Source organism: Anas platyrhynchos, chromosome Z, assembly GCF_047663525.1.
Source record: "Anas platyrhynchos isolate ZD024472 breed Pekin duck chromosome Z, IASCAAS_PekinDuck_T2T, whole genome shotgun sequence".
NCBI classification, from domain to species: Eukaryota; Metazoa; Chordata; class Aves; order Anseriformes; family Anatidae; genus Anas; species Anas platyrhynchos.
Window position 1 is genome coordinate 45,662,500 of NC_092621.1, and position 18,768 is coordinate 45,681,267.

Consider the following 18,768-nt stretch of genomic DNA (forward strand, 5'->3'; position numbering starts at 1 on the left):
ATTTTCAAAACTTAGCTTGCTTACAAGTCCAGGAAAATATCTCAGAAAAAAAAAAAACTGGGCCATTTGTTTTTGTTCTTTAAAAATAGAAGAATATTAAATACAAAAACAAGTGTTACCTTTAATTTCTTATTTAGTTTGCAGCAGTATCTGTAGACCATTGCCAGATTGAGTGGTCCAAAATCTGCATGAAAGCTATTTGGAGAAAGAAAGAAAAATTGTACATTAAAAAAACAAAATCATTTATACAGTTTAAGCCAAATGAAAAAAGTGAGGAGTAGTAATATACAAGTGCATCACGCTTCATTTCAGGTAGCTGTAGAGAGCAATAAGGTCTCCCCTGAGTCTCCTCTTCTCCAGACTAAACAACCCCAGTTCCCTCAACCGCTCCTCACAGGACTTGTGTTTCAGGCCCCTCACCAGCTTCATTGCCCTTCTCTGGACATGCTCCAGGGCCTCGATGTCCTTGTAGTGAGGGGCCCAAAGCTGAACACAGTACTCGAGGTGCAGCCTCACCAGAGCTGAGTACAGGGGAATGATCACCTCCCTGGTCCTTCCTGATATGAGCCAGGATGCCATTAACCTTCTTGGCCACCTGGGCACGCTGCCAGCCCATGTTCAGGTGAGCATCGACCCACACCCCCAGATGCTTTTCCTCTGCACAGCTTTCCAGACACTCTGCCCCAAGCCTGTAGCACTGCATGGGGTTGTGGCCAAATACAGGACCCAGCACTTAGCCATGCTGAACCTCATCCCACTGGCCTGCCCATCAACCCATCCTGTTCAGGTCCCTCTGCAGGGCCTTCCCACCCTCCAGCAGATCAACACTTCCCCCTAAGGCTGCACTCAAATCCCTCACCCAAATCACCACGAATGGAACCCCGAGGAATACCACTTGTGACCAGTCTCCAGATGGATTTAACAACATTCACCACCACTCTCTGGGCCCAGCCATCTGGCCAGCTTTTAACCTAGCAGAGAGTGTACCTGTCCAACCCATGGGCTGTCAGCTTCTCCAGGAGGATACTGTGGGAGACCACGTCAAAGGCTTTGCTGAAGTCTAGGCAGACTACGTCAACAGCCTGTCCCCTGTCCCCAAGGTGGGTCACCCGCTCATAGAAGGAGATGAGGTTGGTCAGGCAGGACCTGACTTTCATGAACCCATGCTGGGTTAATGACCCCCTGGTTGTCTTGCACATGCTGTCTGATTACACTCAAGATGATCTGTTCCATCACCTTTCCTGGCACTGAGGTCAGGCTGATAGGCCTGTAGTCCCCTGGGTCCTCCTTATGACCCTTCTTAGAGATGGGTGTCACATTAGCAAGTCTCCAGTAATCTTTTAACTGGAACAAAAAACTTTTCCTATTTTCCACACACCACCACACAAGGAAACTGGAATACTCAAGACTTGAATAATTCTCAATATTATGCCACTCTGTGATAACAATTTAGAAACTGTTTTAAGAGCAACCCAAATGGTCATCTTTAAAATAAGGCAACTAATAGTAACTCACAAATATTTTGAAAACATGTTTGACTATATACACATACTGTTCTTTGTACACTCTACAGTAAAATACGTCAATTAAATAAAGATACAGCATGTGTTACTGCTAGAGAAAAGTGAGCACTGGGAATAAATATTCATTAGTAATTGCAAAAACAGTAAGCATGTCCTTGGTCAAAAATATTTCAAAAATTAGTAGCATTCCAAATCACACACAAAGGCATATCCTGTTCACTGCAGAGGAAATAATATATCCATTCTTGGCTCATAACGGCTTGAATTAATTTTGCCAGCTTTTTCTCTTATTCTAAGAAGTTTAAACACCCCACTTCATACTTCAGCAACTAAAGACATCCCTTTCAGCTCAACAGTCCAAGTGCATTTCTGAATATATTGGAACATGTTGCAACAACTTGTCTTCTAACAAGAATGAGTATAATGAAAGCTTCTGCTCTGAAAGGATTTTTAAGAAATCCTGATGGGAAGCCAAGAAACCATTCTAAGACATATAAATCATTATGGCAGATAAGTCTGAGAGGACAGACGCATATAATTAGCTCTATAATGGAAATAGTATGTTTCCCTCAGCTACATTTAAAAACAGAATGTCAATTAGGCTGGTTTCTCATTACTGCTGTTCTAATTTATTCCAATGATCTGTAAAAAAACAAAAAAATAAGTCTGTACTTACTTCTCATACACAAGTTCATCGTCAATGCAGAAATAATGGGTATTTGCAGCTCCACTCTTTGGTTTTTGGCAGAGAATTGCAAAATAAAGGCGATCTGAAATGCAAGAAAACGTAGGGCTTTTATAAACAACCCACTTCTCCACAGCATGTCTGAAGTATTACCTGTCAGCAGAACAACTTTAAAAGGCTCGAGAGTGCTCCTCAGGTGCCAGCTAACAAGCCACACCGCGGCTGAGGGCCTGCGCTTGGCAGTGCTCCCTCAGCCCACACCTGAGGGACCCTGCCCTGCTGCTCCTGGTGTAGGGGCAGGCCACACGGCTGCTCTCCTGAGCACCACAGCCCCCATCTGGACACAGCACCTACGTGAAGCCCAGCCACGAAATGCCCCCACACCTCTGTCCTGGCCTGGTGCCACCATCACAGCCCGGCGGCCTCCACAGGGGTGCCTGCCCTGCCCCATGTTCCCCTCAGCAGGGGGTGGGGGGATAACAAGCACCATTGATATTCACATAGATACACTTTCCTTATTTTATTTTATTTATTTTTATTTTTTATGGCCTGGGGAGCTGTAGGCCCATTGAACTTTAAACACTGACTGTGCTGCCACTGTAAATTGCTGTGCTTCTGGTAATTGGTCAATAAAAATTGATGCCTTGCAGCAGCATAGCAATTCTTTTTTTTTTTTATTTTTTTCCTTCCTGCTGAAAAAGCGTCATTATTGTAAAATACACAGAGTAAAATTCAAGCTTAAAAGGAACGATTATTTTTTTTCTTTTTGCAAACTAGTTGTCCAGAGTGGATGTATTTACTTTAATATCCAAATATCACCTGTATTTAAATACCAAAGTGTAACTTTTCTAAATGAACAACCTCTTCCTAAGAGCAGAGAAAAAAAAAAACACTTTGTTTCAAACAAAAGTCCCCCATTACTAGCACTTAGAAATCATTACCTGAATCTTGAAAAGATAAATGTGGAAATATCTTTTTAAATGCTGTAAAGTACACCACGAAAGGAGTCTGCATGCCTGTATCTTGACACTCACAACAATATTTGGGGAGGGGGTGCAGACACCCCCACCAGACAGAATACCTCTGCTAAAGGCAGATTTCCATACAACGCCAGCTTGAAATTTGTCTTACACATTTACAGGTCAGGCGCAACCACTGGGAAAAGCACTTGCTCCTGAGGTAGTTAGGTACCTACTTCCTCTGGTGTCAGCTACAGCAAAAAAAAAAAACAGGGATTTAATTTCTGATAGTCCCATCTTGCTGGCACATCAGCTGCAATACTAACTGGGAAGTGCAGCACTGCTTAAGAACTTCTGTAACTTGCAGCATTTACCAAAGCACCTCCGAAAAACTTGCCAAAGGAGAAAATCTCCAGAGTAATGCTGTGGGTTAAGAAGTGAATAAACTGTCCCCAAAGGAAAGTAAGTCTGGAGAAGCAAGCGTGCCAACACCCCACATGGATCCAACACCTTCACAGGCAGGCAGTCCTGGAAAAGGGCTCAAGCTGACTCCTTGTGGGCAGAAGGAGCACAGGGATCCCACAACTCCCCTGGCACCTGTCCCCACCACTGAATTCCTCCCTGTGCTGTGTCAAAATGTGTTTGCATGAATCCAAGACTGCAGCGGGTATGCTAGCTCACCTACAGAAAAAAAAAAAAAAAAAAAAAAAAAAAAAGCTGCTTTGCTGGTTTACTTCCCTCTGCCCTGAAAATGAGCTCTAACATGTGAATGGGGGGAAGATCTGAGGGCTCATGAGGAAGCAGAAAGGAGAACTGAGAGGATATGATATCTAGGGATTGTGTTTAAACCGGCACTGCTAGATGAAACACATGTCAGACTACAGCCCTGAGCTACAATTTCACACTACTTCTAAACTGATTTAATGGCTAGCTGCCATCAGGTTTCTTACAAGTTTTCTTTTGGGTTAGATCGCTGAACCAGCCAGCCCACTGTGGGTTAGCAGTGGCCACACACTGCCAGGATTTTTCCCTCAACGGCATCTGTCCTTTAGATCCAGTCTAATTTTTGACTAAGATTGAGCTCTCGGTGCACACAAACAGCATTGACATTGAGGTCTGGGCAGAATGGCTGCAACACTTGGACTGGCATGCTACCCTCTTGCATGCCAACTTCTTCACATAAGCTTTACATCACTTTTGAAAATATAAAAGCAATACAGAAAGAGTAATCCCAAATCCTCAAAAGAAAGAACAAAAAAATATAAAGAAAGAAATACATTTGAATAGGTCAAAAGCCTAAAACAACCCAGCATTTTTCTCTAAAACAAGATTTGGAATACATGAATCACTTGTTTCCTCAGTGGTCCTACTTTTACTGAAATTTTTCAGCAGCTTTTGTGAAAATGTCCAGCAAAAATAAGAATTCATCTCTTCAGTGAATAATGTGCATGTGGCCTTTTGAATTGCTGTTAGTATTCAGCTCTGCACTGGTATGTTTGGATCGTGTTAATTGTAGTTATTCTTAAAACACCTGAAAGAATTTAGCAAGAAACTCAAGTTTAATGACTGTACAGAACTGCCTCACAATAAGAGCAGCGTGTGTCAAATTCCAATATCCTGACAAGCTGTCCCTTCCAGTGCACTACTAACAATCGCTCCCTATTATGTAAACAGCAGGCTCCATCTTTTAAAAGTGTTTCCTACAAGGAGATTTTAGAAATAAGCTGCACAGCTTTCTCCCATGCGTGTATTTACCTTTCTACTGGCTAACCAGCCTGATACAATACAAATGGTAAATTACTCACCATGTCTATTTTCACCTGGTGTGTTGTTTTTTTGTGCTTTTTTTTTTTTTGTGGCAAACACATTCCCAGTTCTGTTTACAGTAACCAAGGATTAATGTGTTAATTTTTGAACATGAGTAACACAGAGAGACAAGAATTTCTTCATTAAGGATCCAATTGCAGGACCAGGGTTTATACATAAAATACACTGGAGCAGCAGTAAACTTATTTCAATAGGACTCCACAAAGGTTTGGGCTGCAGTAGAAAGGCTTCCATTTTAATATTTTTATGCTTCGTTTGTTAATTTTAACTTTTCAGTATCTCATTTACATGTAATGTATTCGAGTACATCCAGATTCTTGCAAATTTCTGATAAAAGGTCATCATAAAATTATCATAAACTAGAGCAGATCTTTCTAATCGTCTTTCAGAAGAATAAGAAAGCAGGGCTTACTGCCTTCCAGGCTGCATCTGCACTGCAATTAGGAGATATGACTGCAGTACATTAGATGTACTTCAATTACATTTAATTTTGTTTGCCTCAAATAACAAAACAGTTAAAACACAGAAACATGGACTTCACTGTCGGCAATTAATTTGAGTAAGCATCCAGTGTACAACAAAATGAGCCTGTAGACCCCTAACTGAGGGCTGTGTTTCCACAGCTCTGCTACTGCTAGTACAAAAACTACTGAGATTAAAGCTAGCACAAGCATGTCTACACAAGCTATAATAATCACACATCTGATTTCAGTGTGCACAGAAAGAAATGCATTTTGCTTGTTTTTCAGATCTACAGTGTTCTGTGGAAGCATGCCTACAGAAAACTGAGAGCTGCCACTTCATAATCATATTCACGTGAATACAGAGATGACAAAGTAATCTCCTTGCCTTTACTCTCAATAAGCCTGATGCTTCTTCGGATCTGCTGTAAAGGCCTTAGAGAAAGAAATTTCAGTAATTTCACGAGGCAACTAAACACCAGACAGGCACTCACTACAGGACAAGTCATAGAAACAGCAAAGGTTATTTAAAAAAAAAAAAAAAAAAAGAGAAACTCTGCATTGCTATTGTTAAATAGATGAGAAATTCAGAGGAGGCTGACAGTACAGCAAAATACCACGTTAGCCTGTTTTGAATTACCAGCAATGCAACTAGAGAGTTACTTGCTATTGTAACAGAAGTGCATTTCTAAATCCAGGGTTAGTGCCTAGTATATTGCTATGTTGGATTTAAAGACCTAAGAATAACAGGAAGACACAAGAGAAAACAAAAGACAAATTCTGTTGCAATATTGAGATGATGAGCAAAATTGTAGCAGCTTTTCTTTTTAGTCATCCTATCCTTGGAAAGATTCATTCACTCGTCTTTACAAAGTACTTCAAATTTAAGTGGTGATGCTGCTGGCAATAACAATAGCCTTGCCTTCTGAAAAAGAAAATGAAGACACGGTAAAGGAACTTTTTATTTAACCTCAAACCATGAAAAAATATTTTCAGGGCCACATCATGACTGATCAACAACACTGTGTTACTTCTACGATTTCCTTAAATACACAGTCCCTGTGCTCTGCTGCTCAGCTGATTTACAAGACTACGTTAGATATGTTCACGCACTTTCAGTACTGGATTAGATACTGAAAGCCTTAGACCTGCATTTAAAATCTTAATTTTGAGACAGGCTCACCAGTAGGTGAGGTTATATTGATAAAAGATTAAATACAACTGTTGTAGTGAGAGACTTGTATAATGAAAACTAATTAAAAGTATTGTGAAAATTCCCCCTAAATTGTTTTCAGCGTGCCAAAAAAATCGTTTTCTTCAAAATACACAAGATTTATAGTGTCAAACCAGCAACAGAGGAAAGGCAAAGCAAAACCCTTGGACTCCATGGTTTCAAAGACAGAAACAGAAAGAAAAAAAACTCAACCCACCTATCTATTAAACCATATTAAACCATATTAAACCTAAATCATATTAAACCAAACACTGTTTCACAAAACTCCTCATGACACCGTAAGATGACTCTCAATTAATGAAAAAGAAAAGGCATACATGGTACAGCTTAGGGCATTCTTTCCCAGAGTTAGTTCCTCACTGTAACCAACTGTATACCCAGTTACCAAGCGGACAAACAAACATCAAGAAATGTCCCACGATGTAGTATCACTAAAAATTATTCATAGCTACTTTATTTTGGAATTAACTACCAGAGTGAGGTGAGAGAGAAACACACACCTTCTGCCCAAAGTTTATGCCTTTTAATTACACATCTCTAAGATGCTAGTTATAAAAATCAGAGAAGAAAATACTGGCTTTTGAGCTTCTCAAGCAGAACTGTTACGTTTTCTTTAGGTCATATAAATTATGTGTTTCAGAGATCAGAAGGATATGGGAATATGCTTCCAATAAACAGAAGTGCATTCAGTACCAGCAAATTGAATTCATACCGGCCAGCCTCATGCATCAGTTGACAAAGACAAAATGGTAAAATTTACCATGTAGCTTAACAGACCAAAATAAACAGTATTTTAGAAGTACAGCTCTTCTGAACTACTCTTAGCAGCAAACAGGAATATTTAGATGACCCTGACATACGGTTGATAGGTATGACTCGTTAGGAAATACAGAAACACAGTAATTATTTTATTATTTTGCATTAAAAAATCCACGCATATGATGGATTACAAACTCCGTTATATATCAGAGCAAATGGAGTATCAGGCAAGGAAAGATCCATAAATCTTTACGGCTGTTTGGGTTGTTTTGTGCTCTTGTCTTCAGCAAAGATGAAAATGAGAGCAGCCTGCAACGTCCTTAATGAGTTAGGAAGTGTTTTTGTAAGCAGATGAGCTAATGCAGGGATTTTAGCCCTTTCAGGTGCTGAAATATTTACCAGCATGTCCAACTGCAAAAGTAGGGCCCTAAGCTTTAATCTTCCTCCAGTCCAGAACTATTAATTCATTTCTCAGAACTTCATTACGAGAAGGCAGAACTGACAGCTCAAAACCTGAAGCAACTTTTAAAGCAGCTGAATGAAAAGGCAAGCCTGAGGGCTCATTCTTCTCGGGTTTCTCTATTTAAAAAAAAAAATAAGCATGTCATACCAGTGCAATGAAGATTAGGCTGTAATTGTTCCATTATTAGAAGCTTGTAAACAGCAGCCAACGCGAGCAGTGAGATCAAGGCAAAATGAAATATTATTAAATGTAAGAACCTACTGCATTTAATTGAGTTTCCTAAACTGTGCACTGCCGTGTGGGTCGAAATCCCACTGAAAGACACAAGTCAAATCCCAGGTGCCGGGCTGTTTTATTCGAACAAGCGAGCATTTTTTTTGGAAGAGCAAAAACACTGCCGTTTGATGGGCCTGTTGGGTGCCAGGAGTGTATCAAGAGACCCAAGCAACTGCAGCCGGAGGGCGGCTGGAGAGACCTGTTTGCTACAGCCCCGGGCTGCACAGTGCTCCAGGGAGCGGCATCCCTGCCGCCGGGCGGGCATCACCTGCCAAATCGCAGGTTTCTGCGCTTCACCCCGGAGCCGCAGCGCTGCAATTTGCGATGTGAGTGCTCACAGCCGAGATGCTACAGGGCACGCAGGGCTGGGAGCCGTGTGTCACCGCAGACCGCGGCGCGGATCGGACACGGAGCGTTTTGTATCTGCTGCGCTGGGGCAATTTTGTGCCACCGGAGTAAGGCAGCCGCGTAACGAGGGGCGATTCGGCGCCTCTGGGGCAGGCACACCCCGCATCCTTCCCACACGCTCCGCTCCCCTTCAGGGGCCGGGCCGGGACCGCCGCCTTTTGTCCCCGCTCGTTTCCCCGCTGGCCCCGCGCTCCCCCCACGAGCACCCACCGCCGCCGCTCCATTATTTTATTTTATTTTTTGGGTTCTTTCCCCCCCAAATCCCGTGCTTTGCAGCGCGCTGCCCTCCAGCACCGCCGCGGCTCCCCAGCAGCTGCCAACAAAGTTCCCGGGGCAACTTTCGGCCCGGACCCCCCCGGCACGCCCCTCACCGGCGATCCTCACGCAGGTCTCGGTCCCGGCGGGGGGTGTCGGCGGCGGCTGCTGCTGCTGCTGCCCTCTCCGCTCCGTCTCGCCCCCCGCCGCCCTGGCCGCCGCGCTCCGAGTTCTCTTCAGAGCCGGCGGCGCCGGGGGGGCGGCGGCGGCGCGGCGCCGGGCCTCGGCCCAGCTCTTCCGCTTCATGGCGGAGGCGGCCCGGCCGCGCCGCTACGGTGGGGGTGAGGCGGCGCGGATCATCCCCGCGGGGATCGCGAGGCCGCGGGGGAGGAGGGACCCCGCGGCGGCGGCGGTGGCGGCTGACGCGTGTCCCCGGACACCGCCCCCTCCCGCCGCCCCGGGCACCCACGGGCCCCCCGCCCCGCCGCGGCGGCGGCTCCCGGCCGCCCCCCCCCCGCCCCCCGCCTCTGCCGCTGATTGGGCCGGGGCCGCGTGGCGTCACCGGCGCGGAGCGGTGCGGGCTGTGACGTCATAGCGGACGCCGCAACAGGTGGGAGCGCGGGGCGCGGGACGGGACCGGGACCGGGCAGCCTCGCCTCAGCCCTGCCACGAGCGGGGCCAGCGGTGGTCACCTCCCGCCTTCCGCTGCCGAACTTTGTAAAAGCACTTTTTTTGGTAAAAACACTTTTTTTAAAAAAAAAAAAAAAAAAACACGCTTTTTTTTTTTTCCTTTTTTTTTTTTTTTTTTTTTTTAAAAAAAAAAGCTTTTTGCTAAAACCACTTTTTTTTTTTTTTTTTTGGTAAAAGCACTTTTTGTACATACACTTTTTCATACTTTTTTTTTTAAAAACTTTTTTTTCCGCTTTTTTGTAACCCCATTTTTTTTTCACTTAAAACACTAAAATAAACACCTTTTAAATACATTTTTTCAGTCATGCAGCAGACCTGGCATCGTGCTGCCGCCTTCCCCTGCCAGCACCCATGCTCAATGTTCACCAGCATCCCACCAGTGTTAGGGGCTCGCACCGTGGTCCGGCTGCACACAGCAATCCCACGGCTGGTGCCTTAATTACGTCTTTTTTTCTAACGAGTCCTCCTCTGTCGTTATCCCTCTTTTTGCTGCTCTTCGTGTTGGGAGCCTTGGGGAAGGATGGGTTGTGCTGGGGTAGCGCGGAGGCTGTGGGACAGCTTCTGGCAGTGCTCTCGGTCTGGGTGACTTAAGAAACAGAGCAGGTTACGCCTTCATTCACTCTGATCCCTGTTAAGAGTCCTCACTTTTTGCTTTTTTGCTGTTGTTTATATCTTTTTTTTTTTTAACTCGCCAAATGCTTACTCCAAAATCGAAAGCACGAGGAAGGTGAAAGTGAAATGACTGGAAAACAAAAGTAGAGCTGGAACCGGTGTCCTCAGCAGGGACGATCGGACAGATGAATGTGTGGAAGCACTGCGGGTAAACTGGTGTTCTTTCACTTCCAAAATCTGTTAAAATCCCTGCGTTTCTCATTTTGCACACAGGGCCTGGGGCTTCCATCTTGCTTCCTGCTGCTTTGCCTTCCTGTGCGCCTTGGCTGCTGGACAAGGACCAGCCACTCGCTGTCTGCTGTGCCACCGTCTCAGGGAGCCTCCGGGCCACCCTGCAAGAGCCAGGGTTCAAAGTCTGCACAGGACTGCTGACAGCCCTGTTCTGAGCGCCCTTTAGTCAGAGCAGGGAGCCCAGTGCAGTGTTTTCAGATTAGTAACATCCTCTCGTTAAACACGCACTGTCCAAACGCTTATGTAATTAATAAGGGGCCAAGGGATAGTACCTTCTGGTGTAATTACATTGCTCCCTATCACTGTTTTTCTTAAGCCTTTTATTTTTCATCAAGGGGCACTGCATTTAATTTCACATGATCTTAATGGCATAGAGAGCTCTCAGAAGTTTGCTCTGGGCCTGCCTTAATGGATGTAGGCACAAAACTCTGTGTTTGACATACCACTTTAGAATCCTATTACTGTTACGGCTTAAGACTGGTGAGATTTTGCAGGTGAGATATGTATGAGTAGTGGCAGTGTACAGTGAAGGCCAAAGATCAGAAACTGCGAAGGAGGATATGCTCCTCCATAAATCTCAGAGATTTTTATTTTGAAATTGATAAAATGTGGCTCATGCCTCAAAAGAGGGCAAATTTCACTTTAATGAAAACAATAGATTCTGAGCATAGGCGTTTCTAGAAAAATAGATCATACAAAATCTGACAGAACCACAAACTTAAATGTCCTCAGCTCAGCTGTCACTGACAGAAATAACTAAGGATGTTTTTTCCAAGACCTCTTGCTCTGACAGAAAATACATACTTATACAGGAGAATGTACTGCTGCAAATATTCTTAAAAAAAATAAACAACCACGACCTACTCTAAAACTGACAACCTGAGCAGAAACAGGTTTAGCACCCCTCTCTCTGTTTTCACAGACCCACCTTTTTGTATAACACAAAACAACTGCAGGCAACAGATGATATATATAAAATATTTATTTAAAACTGTTAAATGTGTTTCATAAAGTCCGCCCTTGCCAGATGCAAGAATAGATATCAGCTTAGATCCCACTGCTTGCAACAGTGAGCTTTCAAAGTATATTTTAAATACAAGATTGCCACACAGTGCTGGAGGTTTGAAAACCACTGAGAAGTTCCGGGTTGAAAGCCAATGTGATTTAGCAAAAGGCAAGAATCCCAAGTTCTTCCCAAGCAAAACCAGATTTTAGGTTAGTGCATTCTGAAGGAAGACTTTTAAAATGTGTTAGCAAGATGAGAAAATAATAAGCCACAGGAATTTCTGCAATAAGTATCAGTTGCATTTTAGTTTTTGTTATCTCACACACAATGGAAATAGCACTTCAGTATCTGTCTTCAGTGCCAGGTAGTTTATTCTGTGCTCTGATAGTCTAGATGTGGTTTCGGATGTCCTATAAAGTCGCAAGAGTACGGATGCTGGTGGGAATTCACTGGAGAATTGTTCTTGTAGAGCAGAAATGAAAAATGACACATTTCCTCTGTGTCATATGTCAATAATCTGGGGTTTGTTTGTGAAATTTACTGTTTTAACTCCTGCCAGTTGCAAAACAGTGTTAATGGGAACATGATCCATTCTGTTTTTATCAAGGTGCAAAAAATGAACTTCATTACCTGGAATTGAATGAGAATAAACATGTAAATAGTTGAATACAATACTTATTTAAGGACACAAGTGAATCATAGAAGCATTCTGAATTCCCACAAGCTCTTGTACAGATGCGTACTAGCTGCAGGTTGCACAATACACTGTATTTTAAATTATGGATTTTTAAAATTAAGTTGTAGAAACATGGGGCACTGAGGCATCTAACTGAATTAAATCTGCTGTAGCATGGTGCTTCCTAATGATTTGAGGAGATTACTTTGTCATGTGTTAGCCCCACTTCATGATTTATTCCTCTATTAAAAACACATTAAATGCCTAGAATCAAATCAAAAGCAGAATGTAAGCAGAATGTGGGTGCATAACACAATGTCAAAAAAAAAAAAAAAAAACCCACATCCAAACTTCAAGCCAGTTATTCCATCAGGGCCACTATCAGCTTTTTGCCATCTCTGCAGGAGGTAGAATTGCACAATGGCACCTCCACGGGTTCCTTCAGCTAGCAGAATCTCACAGACTACACTAGACTGTCCTTTCTCCTTGGGAGTCCACAGGGGCAGCAGCCGAGCTGGCAGCACTAAAGCAAACAGCAGAAGGAAGACTGCATTTGTTTTTCAGACAAAATAAATGGGCTCACCTGGGCCTAAAATCAGAGTTCCTCCCTGCTGAGCGGGGTCTCCTTGGAAGTCAAAAGCTGGGCCAGTCATTGCTCTCCACAGGCTCTTAATACTTCCCAAGAGCACACTTGATTTTACGTGAGGGCTCTGCACTAAACAAAACAGCAAAGTCCTTGTTACCTAGAAATACAAAAATAACTCGAGAGAACAACAAAATCAAACTGTTGCTGTGAATAGTTTCCTGACTAGTGAAGAAATGGGGTGTGTTTTGCCAACGCGCAGCTTACAAGAGATGGTCTGGTGAGCAACTCCCTTCCTATTTACATTGTGATCATGGTATTTTATCAGAGCATTCTTGTTCTGTGAGTCAATTCAGTGTGAGAAAAATTTTCTTACCTGATGCGTTATTACCTTCACCTCTTTTCATGCCAAGTGTTTTATAAATTTCCCTTTGTGGATCTACATACATTTCATGCGTATACCCAGTTAAACTGCAAAAGGGCTGCAAAATATGTATATACAAAAAAAAAAAAAGTAACATTTTTAAGGTTAGGATTAGTTAGGATCTACCGACAGTGGAAAAAATACTGACACACCCCCAATTTTAAAACCTGTGACTTTGCCACGTTAAATGAAACTAAAAGCCAAAAAGTTTTAGCTTTTACTAAAAGCTTTTACTAAAACAAAGCTCCCAGTGAAATCTGGAAAATATTTTTCCTTAACAAGTCTCAATGGATTTCAAAATGAAAGCTTTAGTTACTTGCTTTATTCATGTACTACCAATTGCTTCATGACCTGGTTTTCTGTGGTTGCAAATGACCGTCTTTTCACTCTGAGCAAAATCACTCAATGCAGATCATTAAGACACAATAGAATACACAATTTATTTAATGACTACTTTATTTACCTTGATGTGATGATAAGATGATTGTCCAATAACGATAAGCCTCACATTTGCTTCCTAGAACAGAACATAGGGATTGAAACTGAAAAGAGGAACTTGGTGTTTCTGCACAGCTGCAAAGCATTAACAGCCTGGTGTTCTGCGATAATGATCACAGTGCACTGAGTTAAAATTATTTGAAATTAATGTCACCGACATATTTGGAACACAGTCTTTGTCACTCACAGTTAGCAGCTACATAAGTTTACTAAGTGGTAAATTATTTTTTAAAGATAACTTAAGATACAGGTATGTAAACTTCACGTTTTCTGTAGCATTAGTAGCATCATCTTCTCAATTGATTGCAACCCGCTTATGCTTTTGGAAATGGAAAATTTCAGTGCAGTTACACCTGCATCTAAAGAAGCAGCGTGCAAACACTAATGTACAAACAAGTACATCTGTGATTTTATATACCAGTGACCCTTAATATATATAACTTCAATCAACATGTAGTGCTGCCTTTAGCAGATGCAACGTTAAGCCTGAGTCTAATACAGGCCAAAACTTTTATAGATGCCAATAACACATTTAATAAAGCATCAGATATTGCTGTTGTTATTTGTTGTGTTGTTGTGTGTTTTTGTTGTTGTTGTTTTTTTAATATTGGGGTATAACGATTGCCTATCCCAAACAGAATCATTTTGTTTGTTTGTTGGGAAAAAAAGCCCTCCCCCCACCAAAAAAAAAAAAAAAAGTCTTACAAAAAAAAAAAAAAGATTTGAGTTTCCATATGTATATCTTTAAGCAGCCAAATTAAGATGTCATTCTGAGTAATGCTAATTGAACAGTTTAGAAAAATCTGTCCAGAGGAGGCAAGCTGCCAAAGAAATTACCCCTCTTCATCCCCAAGGTCTTAGTCTATCTAAGGACTGCTGTCAGCGTGGAGCAGGGTCTCTGTCACCTGCTGTGCTGCTGTTGGAAACAAAATATGTCAGACTTGCAATCGGCAGCCTAGAAGACAGTTTGATCTCCCTTGTTTAGCAGAGGACTGCTGTCTTTCTCTTGCATCTCCTAGCACCTGACAAATACCAGTCCACAGCAAGTCTTCCCCATTCCATTTCTCCTTTCTGTCACTCTCTAACTCCTGTTTGTGCAGCTGACTGGTGCACAGGTCACACAACTGATGCAGCTTACAATAAAATAAAAATAAAAATCACAGAAGATAGACTATTTGTAATCCAAATCACTTTTCTGATCTCATTCCGTGCACAACCAGCATTCAGCTGTAGCAGCATAATGGGATGGGCAGTAGTCAGTGGTCGGAGTAGACAGCTGCCGGGGCACTGCTAATACCAAAAGAAATGCCTGTCAAATGTTGTCTAATTGTTTGGGTAGAAAAAACAGCATCAAGCTAACAGTGCAAAGAGAAATAATGGTGCTGCAACAGAGCATGCAGTGCAATAAATCCCTGTCTCCCAGGCAGATGCATTATGGCAACTGTAGCAAAGAAAGGAAAGCACTAACTTTCTCCTGAGCTTTTGTATGATTCCTTGAAGATTTAAGCCTTGTGTAAGCACGCTGCAGCAGACAACTGATCTAATGGACTGCAGTAGACCCCCATACAAACACATACAGGGGGTGTTATACTTACTTGTAAGTAACTCCTGGGGACTTTTGCCAGGTCTTCCACATACTCTTTACAGGTGTAACACAGAAAACTCTGCAACACAGCCGGTTGGACGTGTCACAAACAGATGTTATCGCACGCTCACGAAGCACCTCATTCTGACTTTGGCACAAACTGTTTTGGAGGTGGCCGGGAACTGGGAACACGACAGCTAAAAGTTCACTGCAGCCACCACATGTGGGTGAGCCTCCTGGTTTCATCCAAGCCTGAACAAGCACACCGGGCTCGGGGCCTTGCTAGCGTTTTTGATCCTAGGAAGGTGAGAGCCGGCTTGTCAGCTGGGAAATTGGGGAGCAGCATCCTTGCTTCCCTAAGCACAGGGCTGAAGAACTGTTTGGTCTGGGATGCAAACTGCATCGCTCTGCCAAAGCACGGGGGGCTCCGCAGCCTGTCTGCCTCCCCCCCCACCCCTCAGCTCCCACCCTCGCCTGTAAGCGCACTGGGGCCTGAAGCTGCGGGCCCGCCCTGCCCGCTCCCCGCTCACCCTCACGAACACCACGATGGCCTTCTGCTGCCGGTACAGGGCGGCGAAGGGCACCCTCCGGCCCTCGCTGTCCGCCACCAGGCAGCGGGACGCCTCCCGCAGCTCCGCCGCCTCCGGGCGAGGCGCGGCGGGCGCCCTGCGGACCTGCTCCGTGACGGGGGGGGCCGGCGGCGAGGACATGGCCGAGCACGCCGCCGCCCCGGCCCGGCCCGGCCCGGCCTTCCCGCAGGCGGGGAGGGAAAGGCGGAGCCGGCCGGGGAAGGCATCGCCTCGGCCCTGCGCCCGGAGCTGGCCGGGGATGAAGGAGGAGTCGGGGAGCTTGGGGCCTCCGAGCGGGAGGGAGATCCGGTGCCGGATCCCTGCCAGAACAAAAGCAGTACCTCCCGCCGGAGGGAACAGCACCGGGGCATCGCCAGGAGTTTTGTGCTTTTTGAAGCCCCCTGATGGTGTGCAGCCCAGAGTCCCTCTTGGCTGACATCCACAGTGTCTGTAGTGTCGGTGTCACATAAACTCCTGTCTGTGTAAACTCCTCAAACTTTGGATTAAGCCCCTTGCTGTTTTACTACCAGGAGAGAGCGCATAGAACAGGTTAATCCCCGCACCATATCAGTATTGACTACACAGACTAGTGCCATGCTGCCCTCAATCTTCTGTTTCCTAGATTAAGCAACTTCCCCCCCCCCCCCCCCCTTATTTTTCTACAATGTCTCCTTATGCACCATTTCTAGAATAAATGTTTTGTATTTTCCTCTTGCCTTTCTAGTTTCTGTCATGCCTGAAGTTCAGTGCCTGAAACTAGAAACAGTGTTTACGTGTTAGCTTTACTTCATGCCTTGGGCCTGCGCATCTGTTTAAACGTGCTGGTATTGTGGTTGTGCAACAGCATCGTACTATTATTGACTTACTTCTGGCCTGAGAACCACTGTAACCCCCAGCTGCTCAGCTCCAGACCTTCCCTAGACGAGCGTGCATTGCCACCACTTCTCATAGGATAGTTGGTGGGAGAAATTCTCTCCACCTTCACGATGTCTGAAAAGTCAAATGAGCTCTGTATAAGACCTTTACTTGGGATGATATAACATAGCTGGTCCCCCAGCTGGGATGCTTCCTAACTCTTTTTAAATTGTTGTCAAAAAGTACTTAAGGACGCATAAGGTACTTTATGCCAAGTTAGCAATAATGACAAGTCGGCTCTCCTTCATAAACAACAACATGAGGGAAAATGATTCCTGGCTGATGTAGCTGCTTACAAGTTTCTGGCACATACCTGCAGGTAAAACTGTCCAGCTGCTAGTACAACCCTCTAGTTTCAGTAATAAAATTATATTTCATGATATAGATCCCGCTGGTGTCTTTGCCAGGGTAAATGTGATTGTCATCATAATACTTTGCTGAGACAGCAAATCACGGTTTGAATGTTAGTAAAGCACTTCTTGCATATTTGCTTACGGCAGTTTACCTCAAGGACTAATCTTGCAGTCCAGTATGCTGTCACAGTGAACTCAAATTGATACACAATTTCTGAAAATTGTGAAATGTATGTTCTGTTAGATAAGTGTTTGAACAGTATTAATTCCCTGTTGCTGTTGTCAGAGTCCTTTGTTCACTTAATGGTTACACATATTTTATGCTGTCACTTGAAGCACTTCAGCCAGCAGCTAGTATGCCAAATTTGGGCCATGCTGCATCGCTCTGTGGCTCTTCAAAAGCACTAATGTGGAGTGGCCTGCCCTTGACTACTGCAAGATGCATCAAAGCCAAGAGAACTGGTGACTTTCAACATGCTTTGCTCTTTATCTTCAGAATGAAGTGGGCAGGCTGTGTTGTGGCTGCAGTAAAGCTGCTGGGTATCACAGACCATGCTATGCAGGGCACAGGGGCACAGCTCAGCTGTTGGTCACCAGCAAAGCTGGTAGCAGGGCCCTTGTGACTGCAGCTGGAAATCAGAGCCTGAAGAGATGGCAGTGGTGGCCCTGCATAGGACCTGCTGCCAGTCCTGAGTAGGGTGCAAGTGGTGCTGAGCCCTCTGATGAAAATTGGCCAGTGGGGTGTCACAAACTCACAGGACACTATTCCATCTCAGTCTGTGCGTGGCTGGTCTTATGCCTAGACTCCAGAGAGGTCATTATCACTTGATTTTAAATTACGTTTCTGAGGAGGCCAGCCCATCTGTTAGAGCTGGTAAACATTACTGCCTAAGATCTGCCTCCAGACTTTGCTCTTTTATGCAATTTGGGATGCCATAAATTAGCTGAGGAATCATGTCCTTTGCACATAGTTTCAGCATCCTGCTGATGATGACTAGCAGCTTTCACCCAAGCATATCCTCTAAAGCATTCTCAAAAGCCCCTCAAATGGTGTGGTTCTGATTTTTAATGGAGTATGATAGAAGTGTTAGTAACATACAAATACCAATTACCTCCATCCGCTGTTTTACAGAGAAAGAATGGGAATTGAGCACTACCATGTTCTCTGAAAGAGAAGGTAGTCAAAATTAGCAGTCACTTTTGAAAGCTGAAGCTTAAAGTCATTCATTTAAGTATGCTTAACAAAAAATAAAAATATAAATTCCAGTGACTTAGAAGGAAAGAAAGACTGTACATCTGTTGACTTCAGATAGTCTGGGAAATATGGACAGTCTACAAGTGCAGTCTACCAAAACCGTAAAGTCTGTCCACATGAGCTATGATTAGGGAGACTACTCTTTTCCTTTCTGCATTTTTCTTTACATTTCTTAAATACAGAGGTGATGAAAAGCACGCTCATCAGTGTTGTCTTATTTTTTCAGTAACTTAAGGAGAATTAATTAGTACATTGGCATTATTAATCATGATGTAGCATTCAAGATGCAAGTCACTTTTTTCACAGCAGTGCTATTTACAGTCGCAAAGAGAAATTTAGCTAAATATTTAATTAACCAAGAGCTGGGTTGCTTTGTGTTGGGGATAGGAAATTCAGATTCCTACCATTTCAAAGGGAAGAAAAAATAATTACACACAGATGTGGAATAATTTATTTGCTCT

The 18,768-nt window shown here is 43.8% G+C and overlaps 2 protein-coding genes across 9 annotated transcripts in view; both read right to left on the reverse strand.

Moving 5' to 3' along the window:
* Nucleotides 1-9,370, reverse strand: part of CDC14B (cell division cycle 14B) — a 46,064-nt gene extending 36,694 nt beyond the window's left edge. For 6 of the 7 annotated variants that reach the window (XM_038169946.2, XM_038169945.2, XM_038169940.2 and 3 more), the window contains exons 1-3: nt 8,967-9,369; nt 2,200-2,293; nt 120-195 (exon numbers count right to left, since the gene is read on the reverse strand). In XM_038169946.2, coding sequence (XP_038025874.1) covers nt 120-195; nt 2,200-2,293; nt 8,967-9,156 — 360 coding nt within the window. In that variant the 5' untranslated portion in view covers nt 9,157-9,369. Of the gene's footprint in view, nt 1-119; nt 196-2,199; nt 2,294-8,966 lie in introns of all 7 variants that reach the window. The other variant, XM_038169941.2, reaches the window with a different exon arrangement.
* A 2,037-nt stretch (nt 9,371-11,407) lies between these two features.
* Nucleotides 11,408-16,010, reverse strand: PRXL2C (peroxiredoxin like 2C). Of its 2 annotated transcripts, XM_038171090.2 has the most exons (6): nt 15,746-16,001; nt 15,226-15,294; nt 13,596-13,649; nt 13,085-13,190; nt 12,709-12,840; nt 11,408-12,079 (listed from the first exon to the last, which is right to left on the reverse strand). In XM_038171090.2, the coding sequence occupies exons 1-6, from the start codon at nt 15,923-15,925 to the stop codon at nt 11,952-11,954; spliced, it is 669 nt and encodes a 222-aa protein (XP_038027018.2). In that variant the 5' UTR covers nt 15,926-16,001; the 3' UTR covers nt 11,408-11,951. The 2 variants fall into 2 exon arrangements, with proteins under 2 accessions (XP_038027018.2, XP_038027019.2); XM_038171091.2 differs by lacking the exon at nt 13,085-13,190 and having other exon boundaries at nt 12,709-12,835; nt 15,746-16,010.
* Nucleotides 16,011-18,768: the final 2,758 nt, after the last annotated feature.

Bases quoted from the DNA above. Each gene is read 5' to 3' on its own strand.
- PRXL2C (XM_038171090.2), bottom strand. From the start codon at position 15,925: ATGTCCTCGCCGCCGGCCCCCCCCGTCACGGAGCAGGTCCGCAGGGCG. The intron at 13,191-13,595 runs GTAAATAAAGTA...CATATTTTGCAG, and splicing joins CATCTTATCATCACATCAAG to CCCTTTTGCAGTTTAACTGG. The intron at 12,080-12,708 runs GTGAGCCCATTT...ATTCAATTCCAG, and splicing joins AACTCTGATTTTAGGCCCAG to GTAATGAAGTTCATTTTTTG.